This window comes from Strigops habroptila, chromosome 16, assembly GCF_004027225.2.
Source record: "Strigops habroptila isolate Jane chromosome 16, bStrHab1.2.pri, whole genome shotgun sequence".
In the NCBI taxonomy this organism is placed as follows: domain Eukaryota; kingdom Metazoa; phylum Chordata; class Aves; order Psittaciformes; family Psittacidae; genus Strigops; species Strigops habroptila.
Window position 1 is genome coordinate 5,736,970 of NC_044292.2, and position 24,315 is coordinate 5,761,284.

The window sequence follows — 24,315 nt, forward strand, 5'->3', positions numbered from 1 at the left end:
TCACGGGGCTGGAGGCCCAGCCTCAGCTCCCTGCATGGCTCTTTCCACCCCGTCTGCCCCATCTGAGTGCTGGTCAGACCATCTCGTGCTCGCGCCAACTGCTGGCTGAGGCTCCAGGGTATAAGAGAGCTGAGGCCTGGGAGCATTCAGAGCTAAAAGACTCTTTAAGAAAAGGGGGGAGAAAAGAAAATAATAGGAAAAAATTAGGGGAAAAAGGAAAAAATAGGGGGGAAAATGGGGAGGGAATAGGAGAAATGGGGGGGAGGAACCAGGAAAAAAGAGAAAAGGGAAAAGAAGAGGGAAAGAAAGGGGAAAGAAATAAGAGTCTTTTGGCTAAAAGACTTTGGTGATGCAGAAGAAAGCTCCTTAAGGGACAACAGGCATTCCAACAGCTCCTAGTACACCGGGGAAACACCTGTAGGGACACTGCTTCTTATATACATAAGGGAGAAGAGGTTTAAAGGCAGAACAATTAGTCTCCTACTGAGGAGATCATGAGAGCAAAACACAGCAAAGAAGGGGGGGAAAAAAAGTCACAAATCCCAAAATGAAGTCTGACAAACAGCTTTAGTTCTACAACAAAATAAATATTATAACTCTGATTTACTCAACAGTGAGACTTGGCTCAAACCACCTATAGATATACAACATATGCTGCATGTCACACCACTTGGATGCTGTCACTGCGAGTCGTGCAGGAACCAGCCCAATTTATTACAAATACACAGTACAACATACAGTAATACATGCTGGGATGGGGGCTGTGTGCCCTCACTCCACCTACTCCATCAAAGCCAGTGGAAACAGCCAATCTTTATTGATAGGGTTTAGTGATGAATTCATGTGTTACATGCTTCCTGAAGCTCCAGAAATGATGATTGTTGCTACTCGCTGTGCCTCTCAATAGCATGTTCTCCCCAAAGTGTACCACAAAAAGCAGTCCATAGGAATTGTGGCATGTATTGTGGAGCAGGGATGAATATATGAACACTGATAGCTGCTGTGTTTTAGACAGTCACGCAGGTCCAGTTAGAACAACCACATCCCATTGACTAGAAAGTGAATTCACCCATGTGTACTTGTGTAACAGCACTACTTGATTATTCCCTGTACCTTGATTATACCCTCTCCTTCCTCCTCCTGTAGGTATCACTTTAATGTTCTTCCCAAAGGACAAAAAAATACCATTTAGCACCCTTAAAGATCTGTCTCAAGGTATTTATAATGGAGATGAAAAAGCCAGTTTCATGCCTGCTTTACAGCTCTTGAACTAAGACATCTTTGCATACCACCAACCTCAACAGCAGTGTTACTGGAGCTTGTAGAGACATCATGGATGATCAACCTGAACAAAAGACCCAGCAACAGACGACATTGGTTTGATGCTTCCTGCTGTCCCCAGCAGTGTGTGTTCTCATCATCACAAGGATATTGTAGTTGATCAAAACTTGAACACGATACAAGGGATGTGTTCCATTCCCTGCAAACATTCCAGAACAAGTATGTGGGCTCCAATTTGGGCCTTGCTACCATCTATTTCTGACACTGTGACACAACCGTTTCCTTAAACTAAGCTGAATCAATGAATCAAGTGTCTGTAGAAGGGCAAGCTACACAAGTACATTAAATGAAGGGGATTTTTAGCAACGAGGATGTTACCACATCTTGGGTAGCACCTTAACCCCACGAAATGTCCACACTCTTTTACTCTCTTAAAATGAGTTTATAGCCTGGAGCTACATGCAGAGCACTTTGGGCCTCAATCTCACACGCTTACATCCAGAAACATTCACTGGAGGGTCTTTTAGATGGTCTTTGCCAGCACTTTAACCCAAGCAGAGCTCAGATAGGCTCCCTGCGACCCCGGCCACTATTTGCCTGCAGTTGAACAAGCACCAGGCAGACGACATACCTGAGCCAAGGCTGCTCTCCCCACTGCCTTTGCCAGGCTTTTGCCAACCAGTGTAATGCATTTGACACATTTACAAATGATTAGATGGCACCCGAGAGGATGCTGTTTATGTGATGCAGTCCAAACCCACATGTATATCTTACTAAAACATAAGAAGACAAGTAAGGGAGTTCCTGCTAGAACTGGTGCCATTGACCCTATCTTTCCATCAAACCAAAATGCACAGGCAGCGAGGTATTCACTCCATCAATCACATCAAGGCGATGCTGAGATAGAAAGAACCACAATTAAAGAGTTCAGATCTTGGATTCCCATTTCTGAAGCAGGCACTGTCTGAGAATTCGACATACTACTTGTCAATATATCCAATTCTGGACATGAGAGAGGGCCTGTACCATTTACAACTGTGTGAAAAAAGCAGTTTTGCTGGCAAACCCTTGTCTCCTTCCCCCACAATACATAGAATATAGTCACTGTTTTACTTCCCCTCTCAATCCTTCATTTACAAACTCAAGCACCCCACAGTCAATCCCAAAAGACACGCTGATTACAAGTGCTATTGTGAAGTAAAGTTCTAACGTAACAAATGCCAAACCTCAGCCTATTGTTCAGTGAGCATCTGGTGAAGCACAAATTAAATATCACAGAGTTCATTTCTGAAGGATAAAAGTGTGGTTTTTATGATGAATGAACTGGTGTGGCCCTTGAAAAGCAGTAGCCTCCTAAAGCAAGCTGAAGTAGCTGTGAAGGGAAAGGCTCTTTGCTTGGTTAAAAAGATGCCAACAGTTACAGGAAGCAGTCTTCAAGAGGCAAAATAAAGGTTTCTTCAGTCAAATATACACCGCAAGGCTCTCCGTCGTATCCTTCCCTGCTGCAGGTGATGCTATGCACCCATTAACATGCCCATGAAATCGGATCCATTCTGGATGGTGATGGGAGCTCCAGCGCTGTTGTCCACAAATATGGAGGTGTACTGGCCAGCCTGCAGAGGGAACGAGAGGGAAAGTATCTGACAGTTCATCCCAGTGTAAAAATGAGGGGGGAAAGCCTTTCACTACCATGAACTAAGCACAGAGACCTCCTGCCCTTTTCTGTGGCTCTGGGAACAGGATCTGACCTGGTCATTTAGTGCAGCTTTGACTTGGTGGAAGACAGTGAAACTGTGTTATAGGTTTATTGCTTAGAGCCTTACTGCACCAGCATCTTTTTGGGTGACTACTCAGATAGTCATGAATGCTTCAGATTCCTTTCTATGTGATGGGCAATAGAATTGCATCTTGGCAATGCAAAGGGAGATGTGAGAAAGAAAAATACTTACTGTCATTTCTTAGGGGGAAGGTTACCTCTGTGGCTTAAGATCAGAATGTGCAACACAAGTCTGGCTTTCGTTCCTGTTCCTGCCACAGATTCTCTCTGGTCACCCCAGGTAAGGCTTTTAACATCATTAACTTTAGAAAGAAGGTTAATAAAATCTTCCCCATCTCCAGGTGGGAATTCAGCCTTGCCTGTAAGGAGCTCCACTGCCTGCCAAGCAAACTAGCACAGTGATTCCCAGCCTGCACGGCCTTACCTGCAGCTGCAGTAAGCCATGAACATAGATGGTGAAGATCTTGCTGTTACTTTCCAGACCAGCAATGACTTCCAAAGACCTAAAGAGTAGCAAAGAAAAATAAACAGGTTAAACAGCCCAAGCAGTCACAACAGTTGTATGTGGAATGACAACATCTCATGACCTCCCTAGAAATAGGACCTAATGGTCCTAGTGCCCATCTGTACTAAGCAGGTGGGATGCTGACTTGATTCTAGCAGTGATAACTGCCTTGAAGAGAGAACAGTAGAACCTTGTCCTCACAGTAGCTCTAATGGAAGGCCTACAGAGGATACAGGATTGTGAATGCAAAACTCAGCTGGAACAGAACCAGGAGCCACCTTCTCTCACAGAGGCCTTTCTGGAGGTCCTGTAGTCTCCATCCCCTATCCCTGAAGAGGTGCTAAACACACCCTTTAGATTTACCTATGTACCAGTTATCCCAGTTTGTTGACTGCCACCATAGTTTATACTCAGTCCCAAAGCAGTATGAAAGCTCAGCGCTCCGTGCCTGCTTCCTCTGAAATCTGCCTAGCCAGTGGCAGCAGATCTAGTTGTTTTCCCAAGAAAATCAACCCCTTTCCTCCCTTTTTTCCCTGAAGTGGTGGTGACAAAACCTAGCAAGTGCAAACGTGCTGTTTCCAGCCCCCTTGCAAGGAAATAAGATGCATAAGAGGTAGGGGAATTTGGCCCAAAGAGAGCAAGCCACTTGGCACCCCCTTGACTGAAGAGCACAATCCATGTGTCATATCCTGCCAAAAGCCTGGCTTGGGCGGGAACTTCCCACCATTAATCTCTTCTACTCCAACTGTCTCCTTGCCTCCGAGTTTCCATCTCTCTCAGCCGAAAGCCCTCAGGGCTCTTTCAGCTCCCTCAGTGAGTGACTGTGTGTGCTGACATCCCCAGGAAATTCCACAAGCCCGGCTGGCAGGCAGCTCAGCCTCTGCCAGCACAGTGTCTGTCCAGACAGGTTCCCATCCCTCCACCCGTCTTCCTCCCATGCCACAGACCAGTCACACTCTCACCCACCACACAAGGGATGTCTCAGGGCCAGTGCTGGTTCTGCTTTACTCCCACTGCTGTCCAACTCGCTGCACTCAGGACACCCCATCACCAGTTGTGACCCTGGACAACTGATGAAAGCTCCAAATCAGACATCAGGGAGCTTCATCTAAACACTTCACATCTGGGGCAGTTCTGGCTAAGGTAAAAATGGGCTTATTTTTGCTGTCCTTTGGAGAATGTAGCTGTAAAGTCTTCAGATGGCAAGTTCAGCTCAAAGCATCCCAATAAATGTGCCCAGGCTGTATGTGACAGCTAGAACCACAACAGTTTCTAAGAGCTTTCAGCTCCTGCAATGAGGAAGGCGCAGTAGTTTCCATGGCCCACAGGGAATCTTCCCATTCAAGTAACTCTTGTGCTCGCATCCACCAGAACAAGGAAGCAAAACTAAAGTCATTCACCTCCATTTCCCACCTATTCATTCTCCTCACCGCTGCAGCACTTCCATGGCAACATGAGTGAGATGCTGTAATGCAGCTGAAATCATCAAAATCGAACCTCTGGCACTAAATTGAAGTGTTTCTCCCATTGTGTTGGTGATGATTGCTGAGCATTCAGCATCTTCAGCTACATTCAGTTTCATTCACAGTTCTCTCAAGATCTGCAATATTCAGCTATTTGGATCAATTGGCACTGAAAAGTTACCAATCAGAATAAACCCCCCCACATAAAAGCTAAGGGCCAGATGGAATCTCTCTTCAGAGAAGTTCTACAAGTATTTATCATATCTAATTCACTGCTGGTGAACCTGATTTCCACACTTGGTTGAAACATTGGCCCAGCTGAGAAACCAGTTGCCAAGGCAGCGCTGCAGGAACTCACGTGTATCGGTGGCACAGGGATTCGATGCAGATCAGCACTCGGACGTTGTCTCTGGCTCGGAGCTGGACTTTACTCTTCAACTCACTGTGATCTGAGGGAAGCAGTGGAAGAAATATAAGCACATCACAAGGCAGCAGTTGCTGGTGTTTGGCTTAGCAGAGACACCACGAATCTTATGGCTTGTGGTTGGCTTTGCATGGCAAGGTTTGGGGAGGGGGCTTCTGTGAGCTTCCCCTGGGTCTGATAGAGCCAATGCCAGCTGTCTCCGAGACAGACCCACCACTGGCCAAGGCCAAGCAAATCAGCAATGGTGGTAGCACCTTTGGGATAACATATTTAGAATCAGAATAGTTTGGCTTGGAAGGGACCTTCGGAGGTCATCTAGTTATCTAATCCAACCCCCTGCAGCCCACGGTGATGAGGCAGGCTGTCCCCCTGTAGTCTGTGGAAGGCATAACTTCCACACATGAATATATTTGCTTATCATCCATAAGGAGGGTTACGTGCTTGGTTTGCATGGCTGTGGCTATCAGCCTGTGAAAGTACCCAGCCCTAAGGACAGGGCTTTGGGTCGTGGTGCCAAAGGGAGAGCTCACTGCAAAGGGCTGCCATTGCCCATGCTTCAAATCAAACAGGACCCAGAGAGTTCTCCAGGGCTCCTTCCTGCCCCTCTCAAGCAGTGCAGGAAAGGTTTCTGTGGACACCACTCACCAACGTGGATGTTGGCTGAAAACTGGTAGATGCCGGACACGGGTGCTGTGAAACGGCCTGTTGCCAGATTCAATCCTGTCCCCCGGAGGAAAGCTCCTTTGGCCAGGGGCTGTAAGACAGGAAAAGCAAACCTTGAACAAGTCGCAGCATCCCAACAACCACCTCTGCCCATGGCAAAGAACAAGCTTATGTGCATGAGAACAAAGCTACTGCCTTGTGTCCCCAGCACACACCTTCCAGATGGGGTCTCTCTCAGTATCTCATGCCCACAGAAGGCAAAATGATCAGTATGAGACATAAAAATGCTCTTTTTGCTCACTGCTGAGCTCTTCTAACTCATCTTGACTCGCTGTGCTCACTGCATCCCTATGCTCTGCTGGTCCTGGTGGCCTTTAGCCTCCACTGATGTTCTGATACACAAGATCTTCCATTATACAAGTCAAAAGGTCCCTACTACTCCCAAACACTTTGTAGATGGGGTCAAGGCTTAAAAAATGGCACCTTGTATACTGGTTTTGTGACACAAATACAGAGGACACACTCATATGGGTCTCCAGAGGTTTCCTACCCACTTGAGGTTTAAGTCAGACAGCTTTGATACTACTAAAGAACAACTGCTTGGATCCTTCCAGATCCCATGTTTAGTTGCATTTTGTTCTAGCTTTGGATTCTCCAGAATAAGCAAAACCCTGGTGAAAACCCTGCAGCTTCTCCTCACGTCGAGGAAGCAGCTTTAAGTCAAACTCGCAGCACATTATCTGACTCAGACTAAAATAAACTCTAGGAGAAATGTTTATTGTTTGCTTTGGCCTCCGGTTCAGATTCAGCCTTGGCTGAAGCTGGCTGGAGCTGGGGAGAAGCAGCTTCACTGGGCCAAGGCAGCGCATTAGGCAGCCTCTGCTTCCACCACAAGGGCATTCTGTGCAGTGAGTGCTGTCCTGAGAGGCGTGCTCTGCCTCGGGCTTAATGGCACAGAAGAGCTGTTCAAAGCTCACTCTGTAAAGGCACATATGCCAAAACCATGCACGACACATAATAACCCAACATTTGCATATGTTTTCCACTACTAGATGGTGAAAGGGGCCTGAGACACGGGTGAAGTTTGTAGCAGTGTTGCCACGGGTGCTGTTAGGCTAAAAAAGGTAGTGGAACACCTTTGTTCAAGTACTAGAAGGAAGTTGTTTGCTATTCTAGTTCAGCACAGCCAGGAACTGCCGCCTTTCACAGGGCAGGGTAGGAATAACTTCTTTAGCTTTCTCTTTGATAAGAAGTAAAGCTCCAAATATTTGGGTCTGGTGGTGGTTGTTTACAGAGTTACTACCTGGTAGGAGTGAAATGACTATTGCTGCCTTGAGTCAGCAAATCCCAGGCACGGCTCTAAGAGAAATTCCTTATTTACTAGATCTAGCTGGAGCCTTACATTTCATAGAACTTCACTAGAAATGATTTATGTATGCAGGTGGTGAGGAAAATATATCCATGTCCCAAGCAGGGATGCTTCTCATAAAGTATAATGGCAAAACAGTAATAATGAGCTGCAGAACGACTACATTTCATACAATCATTTATATATATTTATATTTATCAGTATGCACTGATGTGTGCCTGTGTGCACATATATACACACAGAAGGAGCTCTCTTTTCTTTATATATACACATATGGTCAATGTAACAGCTAACCTAACAACAAAGCCTGTGGAAGGTGCTCGACTCTGCTCTTCTGCTACCACTACACCATCCTTTTTGGTAATGGTATTTTGCATTTACCTCACTGAAAGAGTAGATCCAAGCCCTGGATGTGCAAAGCTGCACCACATAGTTAATTCATTCCTTTCTTGTTACAGCTATTAGCAGAATCAGCAACATAATTCCAAAGCCACTGGCTGAGCGTGGAAGGCAATTTTAGGCACCAGTAAATTATCACTGATAAAACATTCCTGTTTCTTCATGCCCTCTGTGGCTTTGTTATTCTTTTGCTCATAGAAATAGACAATGCAGGGTGAGGTTCTCTGGGCAAAAGATTCCATTAAAGCCCATGCCAGTGAGAGCTCCTGCTGCATTTGCTGCCTCAAACACTGCAGGGATTTCTAGTGAGAGCTAACTCCTTGCACACAGTCGTTTCAGTCAGCCCACCAACAGCAAACTAACAAGTCAGTGTCCAGCCACTCTGTACCAACCAAGGCCAGCTTCTCTTCCTCAGTTCATCTCCTGCCCCCACATCTTCCTCATACACTCCATAGCTTACTGCTGGGTGGAAAATAGGAACCATGCACAGAGCATTGAGATGTGAACTGCCAGTTTCACTTCTCAGTGATAAACACTGTGGAAAGCAATGCACTGACTTAGCTGTTATTAAAGAAACAACTAAATTGTGCCTGCACAACACACCACAACGCACAGGGGATGCACCAACCTCCTGAAGCAGCAATAACATTCAGCTGCCAGAGGCAGACATTCAGCTTGACCTTAAGGCACTAGAGAAACCAGCACTGCAAAGCACGTGGACCACCTTAACCTTAAATGATGTGATTCCAGCAACATTCCTGGGCTCCAGACAAACCCTGCTTCCATGGTGTGTCAGAGGCTGCAGTTACTTCAATCCTGGCTGTGTAAAGTACCTTCCTGAAAGCTTTTCAAGAGGCAATCATTAAAACCTCAAACAGTGAGATACAGGAGGAAGAAGTGTGGGGAATTTCATTCCAGATACCAAGGAATTTGTGAGACCAAGAGGAAGAGAAGGGGGGAATATTCTTGGAGGAAATTTAGCATGGGAGGATGGGAAAACCATGATGCACTCTCAGTACTCAAGGTCGGAGTGACTTAGACACCATCCTCAAATGACAGTGTAGAAGTGATAGGCTGTTTCCCAGCACAGGGTCCTTCCACTATCTCAGAATGCTTTGGGTAAGGTCCAAATCCAGGAATTAGAGTCAATCCTTATCATTGCACTGAGAAGTAGCAAACTGCTGGCTTCTTCACGCTATTAAACTGACACAATGGAGGCAGGGGAATTATCTCTCGCTCCCCCTTGGACTGTTTCAAGACAATGTTTTCATATTTGCAAGAACATCCACTGTCTCCCTCCCTGCAAATTCCCCTATATCAAAGCACAAGCTAAAACCAGACACTTCTTGTCCCAAAGCTGAAATGAAAGGCTGGCATCCAGAGCCCTGCCAGCCCTCCCACATCAGCTTCAGGGCCAGGAGCAATTAGAAAGTAGCTAGGCATGGGATAACAAAGCATGGGAAGCATCAGCCTACACACTGATGGCTGAGATGTCTTTATTCACATTTTCCCTCCTCATTAATGAGGCAGCAGATCTCTCTAGCCCTGCCCACACTTCAAGTACAATCTTGCCTCTGTGCCAGCACCCACAGTGCTGTCAAACCAGGCTTCCATAAGTGTAGTTGGGAAAGGTCCAGGAATGCACCCTGTTTAGAACATAACCGCTGCCTCTAGTTCTGCAGCTGGGAGAGATCCTAGCAGCAAAACTACTCCATAGGAAAGGACCTGCTGGACAAGGTTCTTCCAAAATGGGACTCAGTGCAGTGGGAAGGAAGCTCAGCACCTTCCTACATGGGTAGTGTTAGCAAACCCTGCTGAGGAAAGCCATATTCCCTGTTCATAGTCTTCAAACTCTTCTTAGCACATCATAAAAGCAACCACATACCTGGTGGCCTTTTGCTATTGGACAGTCTTTGTGACTGCGAAGTCTGGAGTAATTCCCCTCAATTACCAAAGAACTATTTGGTTTTAGCTCTTACATTGTCTAACATCTGTACTTCAAATTCAGGTCCTATTTGCAACTAGTTAGTAGAGGTTTAATATCAAATTCAACAGCTTGCTTGTAACCATGCTTATGCTGACCTACAGCATCCCATGATGGTGTGGTTGTCATTATGACATGACTATAATGAAATTGTAGAGGTAACATTTGTTAGTCTGCTATAAACTATTATGTAAAGAATTTGAGCATCAGGACTGGCCCAGCTAACAAAATGATGTTTGGCCTCTTACTTGGGCTCACAAATCCATAACCAATGGCTTCTGTCTGCCTCTGCCATTTTTCTACATCTAAACATTACTCTGGAATTAAACAGGGTGTGCACTGAAACAGAAACAACTCCTTCAAACTAATGGCAAACATGGCCAAGTCTTTCTCCATCATTAACTGAAATAAAACCTGACTGTTATTTGGACCTGTGAGACAGCCTTCTCTTGCACAGACCTGTTAGAACTTCAGGAAGAACTGTAATGAGATTCAGCTAGAGAGGAAGAGAGGCTGCCTCTTGGGTTTGTCAGGAAGGAGAGGACTCAAAGCTAAATGTCCATCTAACTGCAGTGAGCTTCAGTGCTGAAATCATAGAATCAACCAGGTTGGAAAAGACCTTTAAGATCATCAAGTCCACCCTTTACCCCAGGACTGCCAAGTCTACCACTAATAAACCATATTAAATCACCATATGAGATCCTACTTCTGTCAATCACAAAAAAGGCAGCACTGTATTCAAAGTATCCAAGCCTGAGATGAGCTTCTGGGATTAGTCTGCCCTTTCAGGAAGCACCTTCATCCACAGAGCCACCCAGCAGCCTTGCAGACAAGGGGGACTACAACTGATCTACGCACGGTGGCTGCTGTGGAGTTGCACAGGTTCAGTCTGTAATTCCTTCTCACCGACTGGAAATTCTGAAGTTCTACCAGAGTCTTCTTATCTACAATGACTTGGCCTTTTAGCTTGCAATGGAATGCCTCCTCGACACGTCTGTGGGGTGAAACTTCCTCCAAGGAGAGCAGGAGTGGAGGCAGCTGGCTAGGATGGGCTGAAATAGCCAGGGATGCTCGGCGCTCAATGGCTTCTGGGGAAAGAAAAGGTATAGGAAAGGCTTAGTTTAAGAGCCTGGTCTATGAAGCCATTAGTTCTGCACTTAACTCTCCAACTTGAACTAAGCAGCACTGGGGAAACAGTCACATTTTTGATTCCCAAATAGGGGAATGCTTTAAGGTAAAGGTTTGCAAAGCCGGTTCTTTACTTGCCATGGTGCTTACGAAAGGAGGCAGATCACAAAGGCACAAAACACAGTCTTTACCTTTCAGTATCTCCTTAAACTCCTGCAGAAGGACTTCCCGAGTGACTTCAGCACCAGGTGCTCCTGGAGGTCCCTGGGGACCAGGAGGTCCTGGGGGCCCAACAAGGCCACGCTAAGGAAGTAACCAAAGAAAACCAGGTGAGTTAGAAGCAGGCCATTGCACTGATAGACCAGAAACTGTCTCAGCTATGAGCCAGTCCTACAGCCAGGTGAGCAGCACCCAACACTATCAGTTCAACTACAGGCCTGATGCAGTAAATCTTAATCTGACTCTCCAGCCAGCTGCGAATTCCAGCACTTGGAATTTACTCACATCTTTATGTAGGAGCATAAACCTTGCTCAGGTAAACACCAACTGGTTCTTCAAGTACCTTTATACAGCGTGAAGCACAACAGGCACAACACTAAGTTTGCTGCTTCTGTATCTTCTCGTATCACCAAATCATACTAGCCTCTAAGCTTCTCATTCTATTTTCTAACTAGAATAACCATCTAGCCACACTTTAGGTTATTAATATATATTGTTCAGACATAGTGATCACATACATGAACATTGGTGCAACAGTAGAGCTCTTGGGAAAAATGAAACAGTTCATTCAAAGCCTTAAACTAGAGGCATGAACATGCAACAGTGTTATCAGGGCTATTTTGATGCATGAAGTTCCTGTTTCCTCAGCTAAACTGCAGTAAACCTGCATGGAAGCACTCCTGCCTAGCAGCTCACTGAGAAATAGAAGGAAATCATTGAAAGCATTCCAGGTTGTCTAAGCAGCACATTAAACGTGCACACATGATCCATCACCACCCAGCAGAGGATCAGTAATTCATTCATTTGATATAAGTGATATAAGTGTCCACATCTTGGCTAAAATATCCTTTGAGATATTTGGACTTTGTGTACTGGAAGAAATAATAAAGTTAACACTGAGCAGAAGAAAAAACCCAAGGTTTTTAGACCCAAAGTCTAAAATGCATGTTGACAGTGAAATTCCCATACCTCATGTTACAAAGCATACATAGCACTTACTGCCTCAAACTTCTCCAACATTGAGAAACTAAACACAAATGAAAACACCCTGGGGTGGGAAGGCAAAAGCTGGAGCATTCAAAACACCTTTCACATCAGCAGTAGGAAGGGAAGCTGCAGTGCACAGGTATTAGCTGATGACAACATAACAATAACCTACTAGTTTCTTGTCTTTGCCTTTGCATTTCCTTTTAGACGTGTTGCCATCATCAGGGCGGTGAACAAAGGAGATCCAGGTCCGCCGTGGGTCTGTGATTCGAGGATCTGGAGATTCTAGGATCTAGAGAGAAACAAGAACAAAGACTCTCATCACTGTAGCTCTCTGTATCTCTGTAGCACAGAATCAGAGAATGCAAAGTTTCCAGACCAGAAGGAATCAGAGCAAGGAGCTGGGAGCCAATGTACCCCAGAGACCTTTCTCTAGCTGCTGAGACTCAGCCCTCTGACAGTCCTCTTATGTACCACAGAAAACCTGCCCAGATGCCAGGGATTGTTCACCACTGGCGTCTGATATATATCAGTTGGATCAATCAAGTAATATAGGGAGATTAGAATGTACAGAAAACCTTGAGATGCTGCAGAACTTTCAAATCACAGGCTGTGGAGTGACAAATGTGCACACAGAAAGAAAAGAAAGTCCACGTCACTGCCAGTTTGTCCATTGTCCCATGTAACTCTCTTGCCCATTCCTATGTTCTGCATGTATATTGAAGCCATAAAGAAAGCATCTAGAGAAGCTTTGACATTACACTGCCTATTTCTGGATCCCTTCTAAACAGAGTCTGGACAGAAGAGAGGATCTCTCTATGCATTTGGGTCCACTTCCTATTGGACTTCCTCATTCCCATTAGTCACCTCCCAGAGACAACCAGAAGTAAGTGATCAAGTAGTGGTTAAACTTAGTCAGAATGAACTTCTAACTTCAACTCTAAAAAAGGCCCCAGAAGTCATTGGTTGCCAATGCCCTGCCATGCTCTTGCCAAGAGCAATGAAATGCTGACTCTGCAGGTTCCAATCTGTTGACACATCAGCCTCCCAGATGTCCATCACAGTGAGGATAAAAGCAAGAGCCCTCCTAGAGTTCCAGGAACCATGCTAAAGTATTGAGAGCCATTAATGAAAGAGCCAGAGAGGAAAAACTGCAATGAACACTTAAAATCCTTAAAACAAACAAGCAAACAAACCCTCCACCTTGTGCCTAGTGAAAACTTCTGGAATTCGCTCCATAAACCTGCTTTTAATTCTCCTGGTGAGACACAACAGGTAGAGATCAGAATTCCAGCAGGAAAACAACACAAGAGCTGAATGACATTTGAAATGATTCTTAGCCCATTACAAGTTTCTGTAAGTCAATATTGATCTATCAATCACCGTTTGGGAGGAAGAAAACAAGACAGTTGTGGGAAAAGCATAGAAGCAAAGTCAGTCAGCAGTGCACTTTGCAGGTCTGAAAGTGTTTGCCCTGGGTATTAAGCTGCTGCTAGGTCTGACAGCACTAGGCAGTTGTGCCACAGCTCAGTGGCTTTAACAGTCCCAGTGACCTTGCAAGGTGCTGCCAGTGCTGCCAGGTTAGCAAACACAGCTACGTTTGCTCATTGTCCCACTTGGCTCCCTGAAGCATTACCACTTCTCAGAGCACCACACTGAGTTTTAGTAACATTTCTAGTACCGCTTAGAAGCAGCAAAGAAGGAGGACTGCAAATTTGAGGTAGAAATAGCAGGGCAAGCCCATTTTGAGGAGGAAAGACCTCAGTCTGTGTGATCTGCTATGAAAAATCCATGCAGCTTAAATTGTTTTGAAGTTAAATCTTAAGTAAGTCTGCTGGAGTTCTGCCTGAGGTCATAAGGAATGTTGGTGCTTCTGAGCTGATGCAGAGCCTGGAAAGCTCCCTCTCTCCAGGCACATGGGGTAGTACACGGCACTTGTTCTGAGCTGACCTGATCACAGCTATTCATTTCAAACAGGGTGAACAAATGATTGACAAACCAGCAAAGCAGATGTGTTCTGAGCTGAGCAAGGGTATTCCTTAAACATCCATCTCAAACTCTGTGAAGCCAACTCGTACCTTCTCTATTCAGCAAGTAGTCGTAGGTGATCTACTGCTCAGACACAACCTGCAGAAAGAGCTACTATTGAATTGCTCTGTTCAGGCAGTCCCCTTATCCTCCCCTCCAGATAGATGGCTGCAGAGTTGCTGGTGTCTGTGCTCTAAGCCACAGCAATGACATCCCAAGGTATCTCATCATACTATTCATGCGTTCTACTGTAGTTAATGAGAGACAGAGTTATGCTCATGCACACTCCCCCTGCCCAAATGTAGCATGTATCGCAAACAAGAGCAAGACAAGCTATTCATAACAACATAGTTCATCGTTTCTCTACCAAAATCAGTCCTGGACAGATTTTTTATGTTTAGAAGCACATTTACAGACAGCCCTAAACCACATGTTTAGTCAAGGGGTTCTTGTAGGTTGTTTTAGCTAAATGATTATTTGCCTTTTATACTTACTGCACTCAGGACTTACATAGCTTTCCAAGATTCCATTGGAAAGTCATGTAAATGGAGCAGCGTAGGAAATCCCAGGTATTGTGGGATTAGTCACCTCAATAAAGCATTATAATCTCCCCACGGATTGCTCGACTGCAGATCTGTGTGAAGCATAAGACAGGCTGAGAAGGTGCTTTCCTCTCCATCTACTGTAACACACAAACATCAAGTCCAGAGGCAAACGTTCCTAAAGTCTGGACAAGTCCTTAGAACAGCACGTGAGGTGCAGCTTATTGCTACAACAAACATGAAATATATTTATCAGTTCTGTGGAGATTTAATGGTTTCTGATGGAAGAAGCTAGTTCTTTCCTACCCCACTTCATCTGAAAGCAGATGGGTGCAGCATCACCACACAGGAGGTCACACCTGCAGAGGACACTGTTTATGAGCATTTAAATTTCCAAAGCTTATAAATATAAAGCAGGTAAAAGCCAACCCGTGCATTGCCCAAGGGAAGCAGATGTCCCAGTCCTAGTGAGTGGGACTGTCAGGTCTGTGGCAAAGCTGCAGTGCAGCTCACAGAAGGAAGCAACTTATTACTGGAATCACCCATCTCAGGCAGGATGGAGTATTCCCTCAGTGCTGGAGCAGAAGCAGCAGAACAACAGCAGAGGAAAGGCAGATAAAATCAGTTTGTCCTTCAAAAAGGGCTGGCCCATGTGGCAGGAACTCAGAACTGCAGTTTCTAGAACACAGCAAACACAAGACCGAGAGTCTTAGGCAGTGGGATGCAGCATTTGCTGCAGATGTGGAATAGACGAGTCAAATATTCCTGGTTTCCACCAGGCTGCAAGTCAGGCATGAACTCCCCTCCACTGAAAAAACGAGGAACCGGGCCAGCTAGAAGCAGAAGCCAGCAATCATGGGCAGGCTCTGGCCATTAACTGTGAAGACAAACAGATGTCCCCAGCCTTTCTGGAGCTCCAGCTGTGAAGAAACAGGCCAGAGCAGACATCTTGTCAGGGGGGGGAAAGAAATCCAGATGGTACATCCCAGCAAAATCAGTGATCCCCCCCATCCCTCTCCAGTGGCTTGATTGAATTACAAATCCCTCTACAAGACAGCCATGGCACTCCCCAGTTTCTCCAGCACAAGGATGATTGACAGTTAAAATGAATGTTCCATCCTTGTGGTATTATTATTTAATTACTATGGCATGCATGAGCAATCCCAGCAATAAGCATGCAAGCCTCTATTTTTCTTGGCAGCAGCAGCCTCCAGCAGCCAGAGAGACCTTGCAGCCAACTCAGGTATCAGTGAGGACCGAGAACAGCCTTGGAATGCCAGCAAAGGGGACTTGTCCCTCCTGGGCTGCTGTTTGTTGTCTCCTACAGGAGTCAGGAGGAATCCTCATGGTAATTCCAGTGAAATTAGGTTTATTCCTTAACACTTGAAGCAGTTCCTCCAAAATCCACAGCAGCCTTGCCAGCAAGTTTTAGTGAACTTTCAATCAGGCCTTTTGCCATCACTTTGGAATCACAATGACATCTCCCCCTTCAGAACTGATGAGAGATTAGCCCCTTCCATCCCTATTTCCCTCCCAATAAAAGGCAAGTTGAGCTGGAATTTCACTGCTGTTCACAGGCAGAACCTGTGGTTCTTGCTGGCTCTAACTCCCAGAACAGCACACGCTGCCCAGAGACACACACAGTCTCTGGCCAGGAGTCAGCCAGCATGGAAGAAACCACCAGCAGGAATCTACAGTCAAGTAGCAGAGTTTGGACCCTGAGAAATTCCTGAACTGTAGCTGAACTTCCCTGAAATCCAGGGATACTGGGATCCAGTCTGCATCTCCGCTAAAAACCAAAGCGGAATGGACAAAAGTCCTTTCAGAGTCTGGACGGATAAAGAATAAAGACAACACTAACTGTGAGCAAGTCTGTGCACCTAAAAGCATCACAAAACCACAGTCTTTATGCCTGAAGTTACATCCCTGCACGTTTAGCTCAGTTTTCTATGTATTTGTCCATCTGTGATGGAATTGCATTCAGTAATTCTTTGTTCAATAGCAAAGCAGTTGCCAGACATAAAATGGACTTGACAAAGCATTTCAGTTCTCTTAATCCACGAACTGTTACACCTGATTTACACCAGCAAGAGTATTGTCAGCTTCGTTATGAGATTAGGAGCAGATTCTTTAGTTCAGTTGTGTATTTGACTTGGAACAGATTAAAAAGCAACAGACCACTTTTCTTTTTAGCCTAAAAAGTCCTCTGTCAGCTGCTAATAGCTTCTGTTACACACACTCCTGGTTATTAATGAGATGTAAAACCAAGGTCCTGACCACTTGTGGTTTTTACAGATCTCTCAAGGTTTTCCCCTAGAGCAGAAGTGTTAGGTTTGGTATGTCAGCCAAATCCAAATGGAATTCCTACCTACATTCCCACTATGTGCTGTGAGTGAAAAAATAACCTTCACTCCTCTAAATGGCTATCTCAAAAAGCTACTTCCCTCCACTTAGACACAAACTACCTTCAGTGGTCACATCCATAATGAATTTAATGAACCTAATGGAACTTGTGAGCAAGTTTATGTGAGCAAGAGCTACTCTGGGTGAGGAAATGATGTGTCTGTAGCTGTGTTAGCTGTACTTCAACGTTACTCAGTGCCACCCCTGGATGTACCAGTAGAGTTCTGTCTGTAGGGACACCATTAAAAGGTAACTGAAGAGCACCACTAGAGCAGGTGTAGCAGGATGCATCTGACACACAAACCACATCTGAGGTAGGACCATTTAATAATGAGCTTTAAAAATCTTACAAACAGCTCTGAGAAATGAGACCAAGCACTGAATTATTTGAGATGCTGAGCCGGGTGTATGAATCCAGCATTATTTTACATGGGCCACAAGGAAGTGCTAGGAAGCATACCCTATTTCTTGCAGAGATTCCACTGAAGGTAAAATCCTGCTGACCTCAAATCATCCCTGAAATTTCACTGGGATGCTGAGTCAACAGCTTTCCTCAGGTTAGGATGCTGCCTTTGGAAGGGGCATCCACAGATTGCCTAGTCCAACACCCCCTGCTCTAAGCTGGTGAACTACAGCAGGTTACCCTGCACCATGTGTGGTCAGGTTTTGACTGTCTCTAAGGATGGAGACTCCACAGCCTCTCTGTCCAGCTTTTCCCAGTGTTTGACCATTGTCCCAGTAAAGAAGCTTTTTTCCCTTATGTTTAAGTGGAGTTTCCTATATTTCAACTTGTACCCACTGCCTCTTGTCCTTTCACTGGGTGCTAAGAGCCTGACTCTATCTTTCTTCCCTCTGCTCAGGTATCAAATGATAACTCTTGATCAGTGTCAACCCTATTATAACCACTGGACAATCTACTACTGCTGAACCCCTGTTAGTAAAATACTACATCTTCTCTCTTAGTCCATCTCTGTCAGAGAAGAAATGTCTCATGTGCTTGACAAGCACATCACATTGACAGCACCTCAGCAAAGATAAGACTGGAGAAAAGCTTTAAAAACAAAACCAAACCCAACATTCTATTTGCATGGACATATCAGATTTATCAAGAGATTTGAGACTTCTGCTTCCCTGTTTTAGGTAGAGGTGTCACCACATGACTCATGCACTGTGAATGTTAAAGGGAAGCTTTCTCCATTCTTATTTGAAAAAGATTCCCAAGAGAAATGTGTCCCAAATTGCTTTGCTTCGTTAGAAGGAAAACACACGTACCTGTTCAACAGTATGAATAAAAATCACTACTCTCAGCCAGTATTTCATTCCCTGCTCCTTCTGCTTCCATAAACCTACCAGCTGGCCACTGAGTCTTCCAAGGTAAACACAGCCTTAACTGTCACTGCACAGGGCCACAGAAATTCCATCTTTCCTGTTATGTGCTGTAGAGAAATGAAATGGGACACTGCTGGTGATGTGGAGGGCATCCTTTCATGAAACAGAACTGCTCACAGAAGCACCTTCAAGGCTCAGAGATCAGTCTTCCACAGAGAACTGCTTCCAACCTTCCTTCAACTTGATAGGTTAGGTAAGGATAGCTTCACTACCAGTTTACTTCTTCCCTTAGTGAACACAAATCAGGATGCTTTGGTGTAAATGGCAACTGTCATTTACCCCAGAAATGGTGGCAATTCTTAAGCACTGCATTTGCAGGATGTGTAAAATAGTCCCTTAGCTTATATAAAATACAACCACATGTAGAAGCAATACTTAACCAGAGCCTGGACTCAACCTCCAATAGATTCCAAGGAGAAGAGTTCACACTGCAGAATTGGGGGTGGATATCAAGCAGACCTCAGAAGCATTTACATCAAAGATTTTGGTTTCATCCTCTCCTTAAACAGGACCTGCCTTCACTGAACTCGCCAACTCTTACTGCAGCCAAACCTTTGCCATGGATATTGTAAAGCAAAATATTTCAACACAGAAAGTGCAGCTTCCAAACAGTGTCTGTTTTAATGAATGCCCACAAGCCTCCGAATGAGAACTGGGTTTCTTCTAGCACTCGTGTACGTATGGCTACATCAGAGTGAACCAGGACCGGTTTCTGCTTGCCTTTGCAATCAGAACATATTCTGCATATATAGATCTCAGAATATATTCTGCAAGATACTTCACATTAAGCCAAATTAATTCCAGAATAGACAAATTTAGTTGCACCAGATACATATCTGGCCCCTTCCGCAAAAGCAGAACGCAGCAGTTCTCAAGAGCCTAGAAGGAAGTGATTGATTATAAGCACCTCAAGAACTCAGCATTTAGACAACCTGTCCTGACAGAGCCCTGCACCACACACCAGCAAATGAGCTGAAGACACGCTGCTTACAGTCCCCTAATGATAATTGTAAGTGCAGCAGCCAGCTTTTTTATAGGGGGCTGTTTCCCAGACTTGCCCAACCTTAACCAATTACTCTCACAACAGCCTTGAACAGGATATTTACCATGTCAGCCCAATTGTTCTAAGTTGCCATGCCCCTCTGCCATGCCCCACTTTTTGACAGGTTTGTTCCTCCATTGCTATAGTGACTGCCAGCCCTAATGCTTGTGATCAAAGTCATGCTTTAGGGGTCACCTCCATTTGAAACAAGGGACATTTTTGTGTGAGCAGGGGGGAGAGGGACAGAGAGAAAGGGCTGAGTGATAGGGAAGACTCCCTTCTTTCTCCGTGTTGTAGTATCCCATTGCATCCTGCTCGGAATCCTGCTTTTAATTCCCAAACCCCCTCTCCTATTCCCAAGCAAATGTTCATCTTAAAGGATTCTGGTGGCTCAGATCAACTGACTGGATTTTTTCTGCAGCTTTCAGCCTGGGGTGATCCTCCTAAACATGTAACTGGAAGGATCCCACCCTGCAATTCGCTCACACCCTAGCAAGTCATCAGCTACAGGCACTGAGGTGTCCTGCACAGAGTCTTACACTTGCCACTTGCACACTCCCAGCACCATCTGAATCCTCTCCTAAAAAGCCACAGTCACCTTAAGCAGATCACCTGGCTACAGCACAAAGGTCTCTCTGCTTTTCAATCCCCACAGCCTCTCTGGTGGAAGGTGCAGTGCAGGGAAAGCTCAGGTGTGCTCAGATGTCTGTACTGTTGTATTTACCTAAGTTTAAAATAGCATTTCAAAAAGCAAAGGGAAGAGATACATTAATATCCCAGTATCATTATTATACTGATAGCCCATTTGCCTTTATTTAATCACTTCTTTCTGCACAGGCTACAGTTCACACACTAGAACTGCAAAAAGTCTTTACACTTAATCAGCTACTACGGAACTTGAGTCATGCATACTCTAAAATTAGTTCTAATCATAAACTGTGTATTCCAGTGTTTGCTCCAGGAAGCAAGAAAATCAATCACGGAAAGGCAAAAGAGAGAACATTCCTCTTTAAAATCAAGTCGAATTTGGCAAGATTGCCTCAATCACAGTTAAAAAAGGAACCAGCATCACATGAGAGCCAGAAAGCAGTTCTGACAACACAGAAACACCTACCTTGGGATGCCCGTGCAGCTCCTCGCTGTTTGAGAGGGTGGCATTGAAGGGCTCCGTGTACTGATTAGGCTCTTTCTTCATCTTTCTCTCTCTCTTTGCTGCCGTAACTCTGAAGAGGCAGAACTGCTGACAAAGTAAAGTTGCCACGAATACCCAGGTGCACCCCTTCATTTTGGAAAGGGAGGGGCCAAGGCAGGAAGGACACTCTCCAAGCACAAAAACCTGCACCACCAGTAAGAGGAATAGACCCAGGCTGCTCTCTAAAATACAATTAAAAGGTTTAGGAGTATTAAAGATGGTCCTCTGGGCTCTGCAGCGTCAAAGGAGCAGCACAGGCGGATGCGCTGGTTGCTGGAGAGATCTCTGTTCAAGCAGGACACATGGAAATGGTATAGATAAACTTGTTTGAAAAATCTGGATTCACTCGAAGAAAGAGGTAAGTCCATTCAGCCTCTCGAAGCTTACATAAATACAAGAGGCCCTGGAAAGTCCTGCCACCCACCTTGAAGTGGCGCTCCCCCCTCGCCCCCAATAAGTCTTCAGACTCGTTTAAAATGCACTCAACTATGAAACCCAGAGAAGTCAAATTGCTCAGGGCAAGAGTTGGTCAGGCCGGAGCTGACAACACAAACTCATTAGGGGGGTTGTTAGGTTCTTCCTCTTCACCAGGAGATTTCACTTTCTGTCATTTGAAGCATTGTTCAAAGCAGGCTTGCAGTCCTTCCACCCGTTCTCTCCTGGATGACACTTCCCTTGCCTCAGCGACAAGTCCTCATCCTTCCCTTCCAAGATGCTGAGGAACTGTAATCCAAGGTTGCTACAGCCACTGCTCTTCTGAGGAGGCTGAAAGCATCACAGCCAAGTGCTCAGCCTTCTGAGGAGAAAATAAATGTCTTGTATCATTTAAGTTAAAACAGGGAGAAGCAAAGAATCTGGGGATGTACCCAGGTCCATGAGGAACAGGTAAAGTTTTCCCAAGTCAAGCTTCTCTCCCTCTTTAGCTGAGTTTGTCCTCACTTTTCCTTGGTGAGCAGCAAGTCCCGATGCCACGAGCAGCTGTCAGGATGTAGAATCTTGTGTCTTTCTCATCTCCCATCTCCCCTCACACCAGGGAAGCTTTCAGGTACCTCTCATTGTAGATCACATCTGATTGTTCTCGCTGCTCCTTTCCCCGGCTGCACACTGGCAAAACCCTCTTTTACCTCAGCAAATAAGTCCTTCTTTCCTGAATGAGTTTCCATCAACTTCAAGAAAGGGAAAAAAAAAAAAAGAAAGGGGAAAAAAAAAAAGGGAAAAAAAAAAAGGAGGAGGGATCACATTCTAATGAGCTGTCAAGCCTATTCTCTTCACATTCCTATTAGACTCACTGATAAGTGGAGCTGGCCTGTGTGCCAGGCAGATTTAAATCAATGCCCATTCCCTGCTCCCTCCCCTCAGCCCTGTGCTGTACCTCCCCTTCATTATCGCAGAGAAATCACCATTTTTCTGGGAAGTTTGTAAAACTCTACGTGAGCGTGTGGTAGAGCTGAAAATATGTGGCTTGGAATATGCACTCAGCATCGCACCACACATGGCCACATCGCTACTCCTGCTTTACACTCTACTTAGCTGTGCCCCACACAACACCCTCATTAGATGCTGGCTCGGTGGGTGCTGATTTCTTTTAGAGGAGGGTGGGCTCTCTATTAAATAGAACAGAAACCCAAAGGTTATACATCTCCTACAGGCATTTCAGAAAGGAGATCTTGAAGCACTTGGCCAGGCTGCAGATCTTTGTCAGTTCCCCACCACCTACAAACATTCCTGTTCTTTCTACAAATACAGAACATGATGCAAAGATGTCTCTGAGGTTGGACCATGAGGAAGCCCAAGAACGATAAAAGGTGGAAGCTCACATAGTTTGAAGTCCCTTATGCAGCCAGAAAGCAACAGATTTGCTTTAACTATCCCTTTACCTCTCTAATCCAAGCTGCAATGCCAGGACAGTTCTTCATTGGACTTTCATTGGAGCAACAGCTCTATTATCTATAAGCTCAGGGAAACTGAGGCATGAATAACCCAAGCACAAAGTGAAGTAGAATAATACAGGCTGGGTTTTGTCTTACAGCATCCTTTGAGAGATACGGACTTTGGGAAAGAGAAGAGAGAGTAAGAAGGGAAGTTACACAGACCCTAAATAGTTAACAGCATCTCACCCCTCCCCCAACCAGCTCACATTCCATCAAAACTACGTGGCAGACTTTATTTGTTAATAATATTTAACTTTCTTTGGCGCCTTCTCATACTTAAGCCTCTTTTTTTCAGGTTAGTTGTAGACAAGCCATGAATTTGTAAAAGTGCACTTGATGACACATTAATAGGACAATCTGTCATATCGCAGCTAAACAGCTTGACAGATCCACACACCATGGCAAGAAATGACATTCGAGGCTGGAATGGGGCAATCGCTCTCTTGGGCTGCTGGTCTGCAACATCTCCTCTCCCATTCCCAGAGCCAAATCCCAAGCCTAGATCCTCACACTTGAGGGAAATGAATCCAAACTATGTTTGAAAGCACAAGGTTACTTGATGGCCCAGCAGGGTGAAGTGGCTGTATCTAACTCCCAACTGCATAGTTTTCTCTCTGTTGGGCTGAACCAAGTGCCAGCACAGTTGTTACCTCTCGTCCAAGCTTCAGTTCAGCATTTGGATTATCTGTAGATAACTCCACACTTTGCTGCTGCTGTTCTCACATCCAAGTTGCAGCAGTTCCAAAGCACCCGACTCTTGCTAATCCAGGAACAACATTCCACCCATCCATTCTCGTTTACAACTAGAAACAGGAAGAGGCCGACGTTGTACTTCCCAGCACAGCAAACCAAGATCTCAAAGTGACTGAAAACACACAGAGTTTCCTCTCTGAGCTCAGCACCATCGCAGCAATAATGGGAATAATTAAGACTGGAACAATACCAATTCTGCATGAGGAAAGATTTGACACAGGGAAGGTATGATAAGAAGCCACATTGACGTTTCAAAACTGGACCCAAGAAGGCAAATACAGCGTTTGCAAACACTGCAAGTGTGCGTAAAGCTGGAGAGGAAACTGTATAGTCGGGCAACAAACTTGTGACTTGATCTGTCAATCTCTACTTACGCAATTCCCCTTTTACTCAAGATAAACCTTACCTAAACTAAGGGTAATATCCAAAGCGGAAAAGGTCAAAAGCTAGGATTTTCCCAGAGTTGCCCATTGTACATATATTGAACAACTCCTAAGCCTTGGTACAGACGGTGATTTTTAAGCTAATACAGTAGAAGGCACATTATCATTCACTGACACACACACTCCCACTTATGGCAGATAAAGGTTTAGAGTATTCCCATGATAAATCCCTTTGGTTTTGGCGTGAAGTTTCCCAACACAGCCCAAACTCAACCTGTTCATCAGGTTAATACACACACGAGCTGTTACAACAGACCTAACCACGCCAGCAGATGTAAGAGCAGCTTTGGGAAGCCAGAACAAGAGCTTAGGGCCACTGCAGCTGCCTCCTGCACCCCACGGCCCGCTTTCCCCCATTCCCCACCCGGCCCAGCCAGCAGCGACCGCGGGACC

The 24,315-nt window shown here is 45.2% G+C and overlaps 1 protein-coding gene across 6 annotated transcripts; it reads right to left on the reverse strand.

Annotated features, from left to right (window-relative positions):
- Positions 1-548: 548 nt before the first annotated feature.
- On the reverse strand, positions 549-22,731 carry C1QTNF12 (C1q and TNF related 12). Of its 6 annotated transcripts, none has more exons than XM_030507787.1 (9): positions 22,196-22,731; positions 20,718-21,961; positions 12,372-12,491; positions 11,185-11,296; positions 10,724-10,953; positions 6,096-6,204; positions 5,385-5,475; positions 3,483-3,561; positions 549-2,894 (listed from the first exon to the last, which is right to left on the reverse strand). In XM_030507787.1, exons 2-9 carry the CDS (start codon positions 20,886-20,888, stop codon positions 2,796-2,798), a joined length of 1,011 nt encoding a protein of 336 aa, XP_030363647.1. In that variant the 5' UTR covers positions 20,889-21,961; positions 22,196-22,731; the 3' UTR covers positions 549-2,795. The 6 variants fall into 6 exon arrangements, with proteins under 6 accessions (XP_030363647.1, XP_030363646.1, XP_030363649.1 ...); XM_030507786.1 differs by having other exon boundaries at positions 22,168-22,731; XM_030507789.1 differs by having other exon boundaries at positions 10,772-10,953; positions 20,718-22,731.
- Positions 22,732-24,315: the final 1,584 nt, after the last annotated feature.